At 48.0% G+C, this 18,065-nt stretch overlaps 1 protein-coding gene across 1 annotated transcript in view; it reads right to left on the minus strand.

The window, feature by feature from the left end:
* IGSF3 (immunoglobulin superfamily, member 3) overlaps positions 1 to 18,065 on the minus strand; it is a gene marked incomplete at its 3' end in the record, with an annotated part of 42,249 nt that overhangs the window by 5,637 nt on the left and 18,547 nt on the right. The window contains exons 2-3 of the mRNA XM_009077332.1: positions 1,605 to 2,015; positions 349 to 738 (exon numbers count right to left, since the gene is read on the minus strand). Coding sequence (XP_009075580.1) covers positions 349 to 738; positions 1,605 to 2,015 — 801 coding nt within the window. The remainder of the gene's footprint in view (positions 1 to 348; positions 739 to 1,604; positions 2,016 to 18,065) is intronic.

The raw sequence follows: 18,065 nt of genomic DNA on the forward strand, positions 1-18,065 counted from the left end.
TTATACCTGCTGAATATTTCAGAGCACCCAGCTCCTTGTAGAGCAAGGCAAGGAGAGATGTTTGAGGAGCAAGTCAGAGACTGTCACATGTGCCTTGAGCTCAAGGACAAAACTGCCAGGTTGCTGTCATTACCAAGGTGGGGGCATGATTCCCCATCTATGAACCTGACACATATCCCTCCTTTCCATCCCCTTCCCAACAACAAAAAATCTTGACAGTTGGGATTTTAATCTTCCACAGCATGCAAACTCTTAATCTCCCTCTCCCCCACCGCACATCACGGCTTCACCAGCTAGCTGCCCAGTACAGCAACAGCCCCAGGAGGGGATGGGCAAGTCTCTACTTACTGAGCGGCATGACAGTGATGGGGATGTTCTTTGGCCGCTTGCTCTCCTTGTCAATGAAGTCCCCTGTCACAGTCTTCTCCCGCTCAGTCACCCGGCAGTTGTACTTGCCACTGTCCTCAAGGCGGAGGCGGTAGATCTTCAGCACAAAAACGTTGTCACTTTCTTTGGCTACCTTGAGTTGGCCCAGGGCCTCACGCTGGGCAAACTCGTTGTTGAGGACTGGCACAGCATTGGGTCCCAGGCTGGCGATAAGGGAGCTGTTGAAGGCCCAGGAGATGGAGAAGTATCGGTCAGGGACGTTCTGTGCCTCCAGGATGCACCGAAACTCTACCGGCTCACCCACGATGTACATCCGCTTCTCTGTCTCCAGACGGACACTGAACTCCTTATCTGGGGAAGACACAGACCAACTCTCGTCAGTATGGCAAAGCCCATCAATGAAAGCCAGCACACCTCATGTGAGGTACTCCCTGCATGGCCAACTTCCCTTGGACAAGCACATCCACAGGTGAAAGGGTGAGGGACTAGATTTTGCTGTGAGAGGCCAGATGGGCCATGCTGCCAGAGAGGTAGTTTGCTGCGCAGCATGCAAACAGCTGCAAGGCTTCCTCAGTCACAACCCTTTCCTCCAGCCTTTCCTCCTGGGAACAGCTCTGATGTGACACCAGCATCCAGTAGCACTGTGGAATAGGACTTGGAGCCTTGTCCTACTCACACCCTGCTCAGCCAGTCAAGAGGCAGAACCTCTGGTGATATCAGAGAGAAAGAAATAGCTCAGCTGGGTCTTTAGACTCTTAGCAGGAACCTGTGCTGTAGGCTAGGTGAAGGATTTTGACTTGCAAATCGATCTTGAGCAATACAGAAGTGCCTGCTCAAAGTTTTCATTTTATTTTCTGCCGTGTCACTCTTACCACCTCAGTTACCAAAGTTCTCACTGTCTGTGCTAATACCAAGTGCTTAAATGTATGTTTTAGCTCCTGTGTCAGCCCCAGACTGCTGACCACACCAGGAGACAGGGCCTGCCACCCAAGCCCTGCTGCTGCGCTGGTGTCCTCTGGTTGCTCTTTGCTGACATTTGCCTTGCCCACAGGCAGTGCTTGGGCCCTCCTTTGCCCTGCTTCACCCTGCAGCAGCCTCCCAACTGGGGCACATGGCAAAGCAGGGAGCTAACCCCTAGCCAGTCAACAAAGCACTGCCACCTTTTCCACCTCCTCCCACTGCCCAGCCAAGTGAGAGAAGGCAGAGGAGACACTGACCAGTGGCTTGCACGTTGACGATGGCGCCCTGGGAGCGTTTGCGGGTCATGGCATACCAAGAATCATCCGGGTCCTGGATCCACTCTGCTGCCTCGCAGTAAAACTCGCCCTGATCCGATGGGTGGAGGTTGTAGATGGTGAGCTTTGAGGTGGTCTCCCCAACTTTGTCCAAGCGAATGTCCCCCGTGGCTTGCCGCTGGGCGTAGGCACTGCCAGCCCGCAGGACAAAGTCACGGCTGAGGGAGATGACCTCCATGGGTGCCTCACTGCCTCGCTGCCGGTACCAGGCGATGGACACATGGCTGTGCTGGGCTGTGCTCTTAGACACCTCACACTTCAGCTCCAGGGAGTCGTGCTCCACTTTGTTCAGTGTCTGAGGGACCGCTGTCACTCGCAGAGAGTCGGGAATCACTGCAGCAAAGGGGGACAGGGAAACACAGTGCCACAGTTAGCAATGCCAAAATGCTGTGTCTAAATCCCAGACATTAAAAGAGAGCTGGGGGAGAGGTTTCTTTTTACAACTGCAATTAATGATTAAGTATTAGCAAGGCCCTGTTAACTCACATGTAGCCCCTAAAAAGAGGAGAATGGTCCCCAAAGCCCTTGGCTGGGAAAGACCTGCAGCACATACTCCAGTGCAGTGCTTAAATCCTTGCTCAATAAGCCCCATCAACTGAACGGAGTTTTCCTTCACGCTGCACAACAGCACAGCTTAATACATCCACTTCCCATGGAGGCATCCCACCCCTTCATCATGTGCCCCTCACCATGTTTTGTGACACCCCCCTCTTGCCCATATCCTTCAGCCACTCCTTAGCCCTGGCATGGTCTTCACCCCTCACTCACTGGTGGGGTCAAGCTGAACACACTTAGTTCCTTTAATCTTCCCTCATAAAAAAGTCAGGAGATTCAATTCCCCTTCTCCTTTGTTTATATCATTTCATCTTTTAATGACCCCCTCAGGCCAGATGAAGGGGTTTCTGCATTTGGAGAGAACTGGCTCCTCTGAGGGCAGCAATGCAATTGCATCCTGACCAATGCCTGCTCCCATGACACAGCCATGTCAAGGCACTTGGTAATAAAACTGCTGGCTACTTTTCCAGTTGATCAACCAGAGGAAAGGAAGTACAGCCGCTAAAATCAGGATGAAAAAAAATTGTAGCCCCCCAACCTTGCTTTACTTTAGCAAGAGATTCTACCACCAGAAAATAGACAAAGCCTTTCTAGACTTTGCTGTCTCAAGAAACATCATGTGGAAAGAAGACTGTAAACCTTCTCCCCAGTTCTGCAGACAAGGCAGTGTTAGTAAGCTTGTTAATGCCCACGGTTTTGCCACGTACCAGTGAAATATAATTAACATATCTCAGTTCGGTTTCATTGACAGCACTAGATGGTTTCACAAAACTAGCTGAGCTGCCAAAAGCTGCATCTGTTTCATTCAGGCACTGTTACAGAAAGCAATGAGCTGCAGTGAAGGCAACCGCTGGGATTATTTATGGCAGAAAAGTCAAAAGCAGAAGAGGGGAAAGAAAAAAGGCATGAGATGGAGTAAACAAGAGGGGAAATCTTCCCACATCCAGCCTGGATGGGAGCATTTGCTTTTACCACACATTCACTGCCCACGTTACTGCCCCAACAGGCAAAGTACCTTATAGGGCTCTTTACATTGCACACCTCTGTCCCTGTTGCCACGTCTTACTCCCTCCCGTCCTCTCATCTTTTCCACTGGACCTCCCATCCCCTGCTCACTGGCAATAGCTTCTAGCAGACCATGGCAAGGATCCTGCTTGCTTCACCTTTCCCCCTTCCCCCTGACTCCTAAACCAGCAGTGACAGCAACAACTAACCTTGCCAGTTCACGCTGCCTGCACAATAAGCTTTACACTTCCCATTTCAAACCTTATTGAATAATTTCCAGGGCTGCACAGCTCCTTTCTCTTTGCCCTCCACCCATGGGCTCTTACAACTTTTCTTATGTTATCTAAATAAATTAAACCTGATCATCATCTTGCTGGAGTGACTTTCCCGCTGAGATGCTTTGAAGGCAGAGCTCCCTGAAACACCAGCCTCAGTGCAACAGCTTATGGGGTGAAAATGAGTATCTGTGAAGAAAGTGTGTCTGTCCTGGCTACCCCATTTGAGAGCCCTGCACACCCCATCATTGCCCGTGCACCTGCCAAGCCCTGCTCTGCCACACATCTGCTCTCTGTGCAAGCACAAGGCAGAAAAGCAGAGAGCTGCTGACCCTGGGAGCCTGTCTGGCTTTGCAGGACAAGTCAGGTCATGCTTGAGCAGGGGACAAGCACTTGGCTTGCCAGACGTGGAGCTGCCCAGCTGGGAGCAATGCTGGGAAGACTGTCTGAAGACTGGGCTTCAGGCAAGCACTTGCCATGCCATTCCCTGAGCAGGTTGGAGGCTAGCTGGAACTTTGTATTTCCAGGTCACGATCTGGCCGGAGGGTTAGCATCTTTTATACCACATGGGCAAGTTATTGTAAAATGCACTCCTGGAGAAAAATCAGGAGGTGTCAGTTTGCAGTTAAAGCTCCAATTTGACTGCAAAAGGCATGACAGGCTGTGCTGCATTCCTCCTGCTCTTTTGGTTAAAAAAGTCAACCAAGATCCTCATGGATAGAGAAATCAATAAGATCTTTCAGGGTGCACACAGCCTTGAGGCTGTTGTGTTACATCAGCCTGGCATGGACACACAGTCAGTGTCACCTTGCTAACCAGAAGGACCAGAGTCCTGCTAAATGAAAGACCTGCTAAATGAAATCCCAGTTTCCAAAGGATCAGATAGATGATCATAGAGGGACAAGTAAGAGTCCTGAAGTGGCTAGGCCAGTGGGAAGGCTCTGTGCTTTGCACCACCACTCTCACGCCTGGCCAGTGAATCACAAACAACTGTTTTATTTACAGTGCAAGATACACCTCAGGTACTAGGCTTGGGGAGGGGGAAAGTTGGTAGAAGAAAGTGAAAATACTGTTCTCAGGAGGCAGCTGAACGTGGCAGTAGATCACAGCTCATTTCAGAACCCCAACGAGCATTTCGTTCTGAGTGTTGTGGACTCACACAGCAGGACTGCAGGTCTGCTGGGGCTCCAAACACCACCCCAAGGCACAGACACTGCTGGCCTACACTGACAAGAGGGTTACAGGCATGGCTTAGCCCATCAGGCTGGAGCAGACCAGGGCTGGAAGTCACAGAGAGAAAAGAAAGCAGAGAACACTGTGAAGGTGCTCACCAGGGCAGGACACAGCACACAGGGAGGTGCGTTATCAGAAGAGAAGTTCCTCCCAAGCCAACTGCCCTGCTCTGGGTTCAGAGACATCAGTTTGCATATCAGGACATAAGTAAACTCTTTGCATGGCGCCCACCTGGGAGCTCTAGCTTTGCCGCCAGCCATCACACTGCCGAGCTGCCCACGCTCATCCCGCAGCCACCTGCCACAGGCAGCACCGGGATTTCTGGGGACACTCTGCAAGCTGAGCTCCACTTGAAAGCAAGGGTAAGCTCAGTTAAGAGTCACTTCACTGTCTGAAGGGGAGCAGGGCCACATCTGAATCAGAGCCAAGAGGGATGCTGCAGGACACATCCTCTTTCCAGCTTTCTCACCCAGCTCCTGCCTGTTTCTCCCCTCTTTTCAATGTGCCTTTCAGGCAGCCTGCTATGTACTTCCCCCAGCACCCTTGCTTCCTCCTTGTTCCCCAGCACAGGTCCATCTCTACAGCTGTCATGACCTTCTGAGGGTGTTAGCAGAACTCCTTTCTCTCCAGCATCAAGGTTAGATTTGGCAGCAAGTGGCTGGACAAGGAGATGAATGACTGAAAAGCAATTCCTAGGAGCAAATCTATTTCGCTACTACCACCCCTGAGCCAGTCACAGCTGACAGTATTGAGCTTGTACTTAGAACACTGAAGAGCAAGAAATACAGCATTTCCTACTGGCCCCCAAGCCACAGGTCACTGCAGAGGGCACTGGGATAGGTACTTGGTGGTGGGTGGTCTGCTAAGCACCACCAAGTTTTGAAAGCTACTGAAATATTAAATACAAATATTGCCACTAGAGGGTGGCAAGGACCCAGCCAGGGAGAGTCCCAGGGCCCAGCTGCCAGGACCGGGAGGAGGAGTGGGGAGCCCAGAGATGCTCTCCCTCGCCAAGGTATCCCTCCTCAGGAAGCCTGCACACCCAGCTCCCGTCAAACCCACCTTAAATGCACACACCTCAATAACATGCAATCAACGAACACTTAGTGAGCTAATCACAGCTAATTTTTGAAAAAGGAACTGGCTTACAGTCTCCCAGAAAACAGGTAGAGAGGAGAGACTGGAACTCCCAGGACTTGGTGCACACCTCAAGACACTTTCCTCTGAGCCCCAGGACTGGCTTCATTTCTAGCAGCTCCCAGTGCCATGCTGAACACTGCCCACACAGACAAAGATGATCCAGGTGTCTCCCTTTGCTCCCGGCTGGCCCTGGTTCATCCTTGCGCATCCAAAACCTCAACCACCTCTACAGGGTAGGTAGGCTATCAGAGCTTTTAGGAGTCAGACACAAACCAGAGAGCTACCAATATTTCATCTACTCCCAAGCAAGGCAGCAAATCTGCCTGAGATGCTGTTTCCTTGCTAAATGATGCAGGAGGAGTGTCAGGCTGGGAGCCAGAGGCTTTCTAGCTCAAGCTGGTAAAACAATGCTGTGAAAATCACTTAGCACTATGGTAGCCTTAAGCTGCAGGCTCTTCAGGAGTAAAACAACTCAAACAGGCTACCCAATACAGCTGGACCATCTCAGGGCCACTGTAGAACAAGAAAACCCCATCAATCTCTTCTTCCCTTGGATTTCAGGGCTAGGACAAGAAAAACCCATCAATCTCTTCTTCCCTTGGATTTCCTTACAGCTGTTACCCACTGATACACTTTAGACACATTCTACAGTGCTACCCTGTGTCTCCCAACTGCTCACTTCATACCACCTGGACAGAACTAAGCTTGCCAAGTATCAAGTGTGAACTATTTACAAAAAACAAAAACATGTACTCTCTACTCCTAAGGACAAGAAAAACCCATCAATCTCTTCTTCCCTTGGATTTCCTTACAGCTGTTACCCACTGATACACTTTAGACACATTCTACAGTGCTACCCTGTGTCTCCCAACTGCTCACTTCATACCACCTGGACAGAACTAAGCTTGCCAAGTATCAAGTGTGAACTATTTACAAAAAACAAAAACATGTACTCTCTACTCCTAAGGAGCTGCTTCTGGCTAAGAAATACGATTCTGGATTTTGCAGGGAATGAGTGCAAAAGTTATGTTTCCATCTGCTCCACAACACCTTGTTGCCCTGCAGGGATCACAGCTCAGCACCACGAACCTCCTTCTCCAACCCCTCTGTCTGTGTGTGCAAGACAGAAAGAAGCTGCTCAAGAGGAGCAGCAATACCAGAGCCACCCTGGTGAACCCAGAGGTGAGCAGTGGCAGGCACTGAATGGCACCTGAAGGGCAGTGTGGGAGGGAGTGCGAGGTACAGGGGCACAGCATTTTGTTATTGCCCTCTGCAATCTGCTAACCTTTCTGTGGCCACCCATGCCATCCCAGGGAAGGAGGGAGGGTCTGCCACCAAAGCCACCCCATTCCCACAGGAACAGCCGGAAGGGACCTGTTGTCTCCCAGCCACTATCTGCCACCAAAGCCACTCCATTCCACAGGAACAGCTGGAAGGGACCTGTTGTCTCCCAGCCACTGCAAGCTCTTGGAGACCCAGGATGCTTATATCCCTCCCCCGCATCACTATTGATTTCCATTCCTTACAGCGGGGACCCAGGATGCTTATATCCCTCCCCCACATCACTATTGATTTCCATTCCTTACAGGATCCAAATACGTGTGCACGCAGGAGGCAGGAGGTGGTGATAAGGTGGGAACGGTATCTAGATTAGCAATGTAATCCTCTCAAGCCCTCATGCCTGGCAATTAGCTGTACATGCCGATCCATACCTGCTGCAGCACACCAGGCACTGCTCTTCCTTGTCAGTCAAAATCACATGTAATGCCTTCAGCAAGGCAGAAAACACACACTGTGTTACACTGCAAAACTGAAGACCCTCAATGTCATCTTTGCAAGTGGGAAAAATATGAGCTGATCATGCCACTGGCAGGGTCCTTTTGCTTGTCTGACTTTTAAGTCCCACCTAGAAACTCACACGTGGTCACAGGCAGAGGAAAGCTTTGTTTCTATATAAGTTTTTTTTCTATGTAAGTTTTATAAGCTTATAAGTTTTGCCAACTGCCCAAGGTTCCTACCCAAGACCAGAACCTGAGGAGGCAAACCTACCACCCCAAGAGGTACTTTCACTGTGACTGAGGGTGTGGGGTCCCTGTGCAAAACTTTCCCTCTTCTCTTCCTTGCCTACCAACATACAGCCACAGGCTGCTGGTACCATGGGGAAAAGGTAAAGCAAGTGTTAATAATCTGGTTGGCTGGGGATTGCCTTCCTTAAGTAAAGCCCCACCTGCACTGAGAAATAAGAATGGTTAAAGACAGGTTTAAATGAAAGGCACCTAAAAGATTACTAATTACTTAGCTAAACAAAAAAGAAGTCATCCACTTTTCTGAAATAGTGAACTCCCTTCAAGCTCCTGAAGGGGTGAGTAGAACTTCCAAATAAGGAAAAGTAGTCAAAATATAGTTTTAGTTTTCATGGAAACATTTAAGCCTATGGCTTTTAAAAGAGAAATTTAACTACCAAGTCACTTTCAGTTGCTATACAATCAAGAAATGCACGGTGAAGCACTGAACTTGCTTGCACTTGTATCACTGCAGCACTCCGTGGTAAGAGCAGGAAAAAGCAGAATAAAATATCATATCCCAAATTTGCATGCTTGCAGCTTTTTATGAGGGCAGTTTGCCACTGATTCAGCTACTTGCAGAAGACAAGAGGGGAGCTAAAGAGTTAAGTGAGACAGCATGGCAGTTGTTTCACAGCAGTAGTAATAAATCCTCCTACTACAATAGCATCCTTGTTGGTACATTAACGACTGGCTGGAATGATTATGCCAATCGAAATGCATCTCCCAACGCAACTGTGTGAGTTCAAGCAGGCAGTGAGAAAGGGCACAGGAAAAAAGCAGAAGTAACTAATGTAGAAAGAAGGGGAACAGAGAATCAGACAGAAGACGCAAAAACTGGAAATTAGGTCAGCTTTCCGACTCAGGGCCTGAACTTCTCTGTGCTTGCTGCGGGCTCCGTTAGTCACGCGCCCAGCCTACCCATTTGAGACTCTGACTATGCTCCCTCCCAGGCAGTGGCAAAGGATCCCACTGCACACCCTGCTCCGCCTCCACGACGTGCCTTGCAAGAGGTGCTTCCCGGCCAAAGCTGCACACCCAAGTTGTGTGAGACTTCCAAATCGGATGTGCACCCGCCCCAGGCACGTGGGACAGCAATGCCCTCTTGCAGCTTCCCAAGCCCCACACAAACCCACAGGGGCTGGCAACAAGCACCCTGTGGCACCACCAGCAACCCCCTCCCTGTGTGCCCAGGGTGTGCATGCAAAGGGAACAGATGTGCTCAGCCCCAGCTCTGGTTTGTCCTTGATGGACTCAGGGGAGTCAAAGCTTTCCCAACCATTCGTGAGTGCTCCAGAAGAAAGGACACCTGCCCTCCTCTTCCCCCCTATGCTCTACTCTGGGGCTCCAGCCCCACTAGCACAGTGCTGTTCACAGCATTTCTCTGAGCCTCCTTCGGCCCAGCAAGTGGTGAATGCTCCTTCAAAAATTGTGGCCCCCTTCCCTTGACTGCTTTGGGTGCACTGTAAGATGCTGGGAGCACACTCACAGCCACTGCCCCTGCCCTCAACTAAAGCTGCTTTGGGGAACAGCAGAGGGCAGGCTCCCGCTAACAGGCTCCTTCTCCTCTATCCACCCGTGTCCCAAAGCATCCCAAGAAACACCTGGTTATTAGGACAGCTAATTTAGGTGGAGAAGTTCAAGTGACCTCATTAAAATAAAAAGGAGAAACCAGAAATGGATGGTAAAAGGAAAAGGTGGCACCCAGCAGTGAGGATCATCATGTGCTCATTAAGCAAAAATTAGCTAGAGCAGCAGTGGAGCAAACCCTGACAACAGGCAGCCCAAGGAGCAGAGACGCTGAGGATAGAGAGGTGGCCAAAGAGCATGGTGAGTCGGGCACAGAACAGATACAGAGGACACAGGCTTCAGGTCTGCCTCCATCTCCCAGCCATGGCTGGAAGGAAAACCTTTACTCCCTTGCACATGCACGTGTTGTTTTGAAATCCTGTTCTGCAAGGCAGATGCTCTCTGTAAGGAGTGTGCAAACCAGCCTACAAGTAAAAAAATAGGCTTGAGGTGGTGACAGAGATGATATCCCAAAGGACACGGTTTTCCTTCCCTGCAACAAGGAAACCTGTGCTTGGTGACAGCCTGGATGTCCCTGCTCTGCTAACTGTCAGGACATGGTTCCTCGGCAGGCTCTGTGGTCACAGAACATACTATTCAGCAGGCCAGTGCTCCAGGCAGACCCAGACAAGATCCAGGCACACTGCAGCACTGCCCTGCTCTCACAGCTCTGCTGAAGGTGATGCTCACACACTGGTCTCTGCCTTGGGTGTCTCTGGCCCTATGACTTCCCCTGTGGCCCAGCTCAGTGACACCTGGCCAGATTGCCAGCCCAGCCCAGCATTGCTAAGCATCCCACAGAACCTTTCTTCCAAAACAGAGCCAGGGGAGACACCCAGGGAGGGCAGCAGTGGGCCGCAGACCACCATGCAGGACTCTCACCTGAGGAGGCAATAACCTCCAGCAGCAAGCCAAGGTGAGTCAGCCCACAAATCCCTGTTCTACCCCCCTCCCTCTTCTACAATCTCACCTCTGTGAGGGTTTAGCTCTCCCACTGATCCCGAGCACCAGCAGTGAGCTATCGCAGCTTAAGGCATGCCTAAGCCACTGCAAACCCGAGGGCAGAGCACATCAGCACGCACCTCTTCCACCGAGGGTTAAGCTGACGTGTTTTACTTGACATCACTTGTGAGCTAAGAGCAGGGATGTGGGAATTTGCTGCGGCTTAAACTGGCACAGGGCAACCTGCTAAGCCACAGCCTCCTGGAGCCCACAGGACAGCCAGGGAAAGCAAAAAACCAAACCATGGAGCCAAGGAACTGACACAGCCCAGGCTCCTCTGAAGACATAACAGTGTCCTAATGTTTTGCACCTCCAAAGCTGAAGTTAAGAAATTATAGAAATGGGAAGCTTAGAAAATCCTCTTTACTCCATTTTAATTTTAAAACCTGATTTCTTTCCACCTAGCGCACTTTGACAGGGAGGAAATACTAGGCAGGGAGGGAGAGGCCTATAGTATCATTTCAAAATAATCAAAACGCATCTCAGGCCACATTCCCCCTGGATTATAACAGTGTTTGTGGTGCTTTATAGTCAGGTGAGTAGCCCTTCTCAAAATCAATTTTCAAGGAGGATTCATTCTCCTCTACTTCAACTATACAAGTAACACATGGAGATAAGAGTGCAAGAGCTGCTTTCAGAGATTAGTGCCTCTGCTTCCAGAGCTCAGCAGAGATCACACAGGAGGTCAAGGTATGTGTGTGAGAGCTGGTTTTCCTTCATTTATTCAATAATGAAGGCTTTGAGAGCCTGCAAGCACCTTTCTCCCATCTGCCTTTCAGGGACCTAACCTGTCCCTGGAGCTGCAAAGCCCAGCACCAGAGCTTCCAATATCCCCTTCTGGTCCGCTCTTTAGGCTCAGCAGCAGTGATTTACTTTTGCCTCCTGGGCAAGATGACACAGACCAAGACACACCTGGGAGATGATTTCTGTAAGCAGCAGTTCTTAAACTAGGGACTTTAAAGGTCCCAAACCAAGAATATGAATGAAAACACTGGCATCCTGATGTACAGAGAGGGAAGAAAAGAATCATATCCTTCACATGCAATTACTGAAAGACATAAGGTGGCTAATAAGGAGGTGAGAAAGAGTTTTGAAATAAATCCCCCAAACAAACTAAGACAGTGGAAATCTTTATCAGTCCTGCTTAAAGTATGGAAATTGTTCATAGCATATTATACAAACATGTATCTTCACCAGACAATAACCATCTACTGAGCCACGAAATCAGCATGAGCTGGAGGGATTTCTGGAAGCTGGAATGAAGGGTGGTGGCTCTTTTGCATATTTCCAAGCTACCTTCCTCCAACAAGGTTTTGGCAGCTCAAAACTGTTATTTGAAGCTGGCACTCTCACTATGAATGAAAGGCACAGTCTGACTCTTGCAGGATGGAGTCCAAGCTCTCCAGCCATGAGGACCACCTGCTCTCCTCCTGCACTAGAGACCGAGGCAAGCAGAATTAAGATGAGTATAGCAAATTCTGCCAAACAGTTGACAGACTTCTGCCATCTGGTCAAGGTAACACAGATAAAACCAGGTAACATCCACTTCTGAAAACCTGTTTTCCTGATGAGTGTTTTCCTACCATACTTTTTGTCTCTTACACACGTGGCTACGGTCCATCTCTCCTCTCCAAGCCTTTTCTGGTTCAGATGGTGGTAATTTGGGGGACAGAAGATAAGGAGAATGGAGGTGAAATGCTGTGCTTAAGACTTTCGGGATTTTGAGACTGTTCAGAAGGTGCAATTGTGTAGCTATCAGCTACTCTGGAAAAGCTAGTCTGGCACGCACAACCAGGTGACTTTCTGCATGACAGTGCTTAGCATCTTTGTATTAAAATCTTTTAATAAATGTATTTATTTTTATATGCATCGATCTGAGCATTTCAAAGCACTCAATGCCCTTCCTTTCTCCCCCTTCTCCCACTCCACCTTCCCTCAGATTTCTGTGAACCTCTTTGGTTATTACCTCAATGAGAGATGGCCAATAACAAGTTGCTCCTCCTGCAAAAAGGCACTGTCTGCAAGGCTCAAGCAGCATTCCCACACATAGCTTTAAAAGGGGACACCACTTCTCCATGCTAACTGCTATATTTGAAATAGATGAGGAAGACAGAGCATGTCGAGTCAGTTGGAAGAGCTGTTAACACAGATCAGCTGATGGAGATAATGACAGCTCACCATCATGATGTTCTGCACTGCCTTGATAAGGTGTGTGAAGAAACCCTTTTGCTCCCCACCTGGAAGGCAGCAGCTCCTAAACCAGACAAGTGGAAAGCATTAATTTAACAGTTAGTTCCTATCATACAAACTGTATTCCAATGTTTTTTGAATGGCCCTCAGACCCTTCTTATGTGGAGAAGGTGCAATGACTATCTAGAAGAGGTTTTGTTTTTCCCTAGCAGTGAGTGCTCCATGCAACCTTGATGAACTGACAGCAGAGATAGCTGCAGAGAACCCACCAGGTGGTCTCCCATAACATGTTAAATGCTGAATGACAGCATCAGTTCAGAAAGAGAGAGAAACTTTTACCAGCTTTACAGCCACTGGTTGCTTGTCCTGCTCACCAAGTGACTCTGATGAGACAAGCACCGACACAGGATGATGGCTTGCTCAGAGCCAACAGCACAGATGCACAACACCAACAGTTACAATCAGAAAGGAAAGCAAAATGCAGGTAGATCTCCTAGGGTACAGTGCTCCAACTCTTCCAGGACACCTCAAATCCTTTGCAGGAGTCTGTGAGCATTTAAAAGTAAGAGTTCAGGAAACCAATCTCACATTAAAATAAGGAGAAGAGGCTTTTGGTGCACCTATCATTAATCCAAAGGCACATATTGTATTGAAGCAGTGCATTAAAAAACCCACTCAAAACAGTAAAGAAAATAAGTCACAAAATAAACTAGTAAATTGGAAGTTTCCATGATGTCTCCAATGCAGGATCAATGGCATCGATTCCAGCAGAATCCAGGCTTTTATAGACAAAGCCTCCAGCCTGCTACTGGTGAAGCCTCTGAGCCAAGAACAGTTGACATGCTGCTGTCCCCAGGTCTGCAGATGGCTCCAGTTTTCCCAGTCCATGCTTATATTACCATTGCATCTGAGTGCAAACGGCTCTGTAAGCTGCCAGTTTCCTAGCTGCTGCTCACAGCCCTGTAGGTAAATGACAAAATGGCTAGCATGAAGCATTTCCCTTGTGCTGCTGCTTCTTGGGAATGTCCTCAGTGGAGGTAGGCTCTGGAGTTTAACTGGCTGAGACACCCAGAGAAGCATGCCCAGGAACAGCAGCAGATACTCTGCTGGTTGCTGTCTGCTCGGCAGATTGAGGAAAGCACAGCATAATGGAAATACCACCAACTCACATTGGCCTGAAAAGACTCTTGAGCAGAAAGAGGGGGAGGGAAGTTGTTCTCGGCAGTTACAAAAAGAGGAATCTCTAAATGTCCCCTACTCCTATGAAAGAAAAATGAGGGATCAAGACAGAAAATAATGTTTTTAAGACTGCTGAAAGACAGAAAGAGTCTTCTGGATGGGCTTCTCAGCACTACAGGATTCTTGGACAGTATCTTCTTGCATCTCTACTTTTTGTACTAGCCCCTGACTGGTGTGTGTTCTCTGGCTGACCTCCTCCTACAGGTATTTAGGCTTCCAGAGGAGACAACACCACCTGATAGTGCAGTATGTGTGCACCTAACTTTAGCAAGTGCCTACTGCTTTGAGAGTGGCTAAAGCTCTCAGTGAGAGATGGATAGTGATTTAAGAATAAGTTTCATAGGTTTCATGAAATAGCTAGAGAAGCAGAGGAGATACCCACTAGATATTCATATTTCTCTGTGGGGAACAATGCGATGATTGGTCAACCCTCAGACACCAAAGAAGTCACCCTGAAGACAACCATGGGAGTACCACAATCAAGGAAAAGCAGTGATTGCACTTTATTAGATACTTAGGAATTCAACCATAAAGCAAAACCTGCAGAAAACCAAGCTTCACTAGTTCCTTGGCTCAGATTTACTCTTACTTCTTTTGTAAAAACAATCTTCATCACAGGTAGCACTAATATCAGCATGCTATCCTGTCTAAAATAGGGGACCCACTCACCCACTCAAAAAACTCACTGAACTCAGGTGCCTTGTTTTGTGGCATAGCTAGGACATGTCCTCCCTCCTTGCTTACCAGTGTTTTGTTCCCTGCAACAAAGCAGGACAGTTTTAAAGGCTATATTTCAGATCACAGCTAAATCCCTATAAACACAACCTTCAAAAAGGAAGAAGAAAAGACCTTTAGACTGTTCCTTTTTTTCTGTTACATTAAAATGGCATTCCCCCCCTAATTATTCTGGTTTTTTTTCTAAAACCCTCGCTTGAGCACATTAGGCATTCAGGTCTCTTGTGCCCTGGCAGACTCAAGGGTGACTGAAGAACAAGAAGAATCATGACAGCACAGTGGGGAAATCAATAAAGGAAGGGAGCTTCAGTCAGACTCTTACAGCTCCCAAGTCTTGGCTTGCTCCTATTAATAGGCACAATTGGGAAAGGATTTCCTTGGGAAAGACTTGCCACCTGTGGCCCATTGGCAGAGATGGCCACACCTGAGGCTCCAAACAGCTCTCCTAGGCAGGTTCTTTGAAACACCACCACTCTATAGCAAAACAGGTTATACAGCAATGCTGCACACTACTGCCCCAAATAAATAAGCAGGGAAGCAATTTAAAAAATAAAAAAACCATCCAAGCACTCTTGTTTAAGAAAAATGTTCATTCTTCTAGCTATCACTGCAAAAAAAACCCCAACATAGAAGAGACAGAAAGCTATTTCCCCTTAAAATTCATTGCAAGTTTATTTGAGTACTCAATCATCCTCAAACATTCGGGATCTATTACAGTCTGGTTTATGCCAGAAAAATCCACACAAAGTGATTTCAGTTAAACTCATGCAGCTTCTTATATTTGTCTGTTAAAACAGTTTTGCAGTAGACTTTAAACCATGCAGTTTACCTAGATAATTTAAGAGTATCTGCATGGGGGTGTGGGGTAATAAGAAAGCAGAAAAGACACACAGCTCAAATGCAAAACTCACTACCTCACATCTTGCAACTGAAAAGCCAATTCTTTTCATGTCACCAATATAAACTCACCTCCCAAAGAGTGCCCAAAAACAATATGAGAAAAATGTGATGATTAAATTCCTAGGAGGCTAACAAACACTCCTTTATCAACCTTTATGTTGAGGTGTACACCACCACATTGAGAACATGGCCTTCCACTGGCTTCAGTTAAGTCTAACTTAGAAGCTCTTTCCTGTGGCCCACAAAATGTTTGCAGCCTGGAAACACAGGCTGAGAGTGGGCAAGAGGCAGCTATATCCACAAGCAATGTGCCATGTTCACCCTGAGCACAGAGATAGAGCTAGGAGAGGTGGATGTACGGCCTAAGAGTGGCTAACAGTGATGACTGGCTTGCTGAGATGCACCTCCACCAGTCTCCTCCTACGGTGTTGGGTTTTTTTGGAGAGTGTTATTTTTTTATTTTAGGTTATGATCAATTAGGTTGCTGTGATTTGACCTTTCTTCTTTAAGGAAAAGAGTCATGTATCTGTTCTTATAGAGGTCATATACCTCTACAGTTAGCGGCAGCTGCTGTGGTTTTTCCCTTGGTGCTGACTAATACACTGTTCAGACAGGTTTTGAGACAGGACTTTCCACTGAACTATGCAGCACTGGCTCCCTTCTGAAAATGTTATCTCCATGGAGGGACTGACACATGCAGCCCCATTCATGCATCCACAGCATGGATGGCAGCAAGACTGTCCCTGCTGGGAATCAGGCACACCTGAAAGAAACTCCTCCACTGGGAGAGGAAAGACAAGGTCCATGCCACTCAGTCTTTCCCTGTTTTGCTGTGCACAGTTACTCACAGAGTTGGTCAGCATGGAAGATTAACCATACTCTTCCACTGGCATGTCTGCAGGTTAGACCCGACATCCACAAACATATGCAACATCACACCTACCCAGAGCAAAGTCTTTTTCTATCAGAGCCACATCCTACCAAGCCAAGAAACTCCCCACTGTGCCAAGGACCTAACCAGTGACTAAAGAGGTGACCAACCATCTTACAAATCCTCACAGCAGCCCAACAGGAAGTTGGCTACTTCTTAGCAAGAAGGGTGCCATGTCCCCTCTTTCCCAAAACCACCAAACCCCTCCACTGAGACACAGCAAAAGAGACCCAAACAGGACAAACAACCCCCACAGGCCAACATTTCTGGGTGGCAGCATTTTCCCAAGGTATGATCACAGTCCCTTTCCTTTGCTGGAGGGAAGCACCTTGTTGGCTGTGCAATGCCAAGTGAGCACCAAATTGCCACCTCTCCAGCCTTCCTGTATATGGAACAAAAGCCTGCAGTGCCCTGGGAGAGGCTGTGCTTACTGTTGGCAGCTGCAGTTCCTGACACACAGTCCCCCAGGAAGGAAAGACTGTATTGTAACCTGCAGCCCCACAGGGACATGCAAAAGGAGGACACCATCAGTGTTACACGCTCAGGAAACTTCACCTCACTGAAAAAATAATTGCAAGGTTTGGGCTATGTTTGTTTCTAAAAAGCCCCACTACCTGTCACATTATTAGAGCAGATTACAGAGCATCTCTGCTGACATGCTCAATTGCACACATTTGTGAAAACCTCTCATTTTCCTTTTAAATATTTCCCTCCTTCCTGTCTTCCACTTTTTATTATTTTCATTGTTTCTTTACAGACTCATTTATCTTCAGATTCAGCCATTTAGATTTTAATAAAAGGCATCACTGTCTATCCCCTTTTTTCTTCAAAGGCCCCGCTTTATTTTTTCTGCCTCTTCTTGGTTCCCCCAGCCTAATTGTTGTTATTATTTTTAACCTTCAGTAGTTTCCTTTGCTTTTTTCTCCATCCTAATCTCTCCCTGCTCCTGTTCTCCCCTTTCTGTACTAAGTCCCTTTCATCCCTCACCTCCCTCTCGCCCTCAGCCAAGCATCCAAATACATGCAGAGCAAGCATAACCAAGCATAAATGTGAAAAGGATCATCCAATTTCAGCACGCTTGCCCCTACCTATTCAAATATTTACCTTGCAATGACTAAGTCCAAGAAGATCATCAATTTATTTATTTTTTTTACAGAGCTCTGCAGGTCTTTAATAAACCTCAGCCTCCACCTTGATGACAGCCAGGGCTGCAGTTGCTGAGCTGTTTCCTATGCATTACAGCAGATTTGCTCCAAGGTAAACGAGAGGGACGCCAGGGCTCAAATTAGAAGCAAGGAGATTTCATTCCCTAGTTGCTGGTTTATTGAAATTCAATGTCTCCCTCTCACCTGCCACTTTGTTATGCTAACCCCTTCTAGCTAGCTAAAGATTTCCAGCCCACGACGAAGGCAAGCAGCCACAGTCCCATCAAACCCAGGGAACAGTGCCCTGCAGGTTGCACTCCCATCAAACCCGGGGAACCATGCCCCGCAGCATGACCTGCGGGTGGAGGCACTGACACAGCCTCTTGTGGGGCACAACTCTT

Source organism: Acanthisitta chloris, unplaced genomic scaffold (assembly GCF_000695815.1).
Source record: "Acanthisitta chloris isolate BGI_N310 unplaced genomic scaffold, ASM69581v1 scaffold3566, whole genome shotgun sequence".
NCBI classification, from domain to species: Eukaryota; Metazoa; Chordata; class Aves; order Passeriformes; family Acanthisittidae; genus Acanthisitta; species Acanthisitta chloris.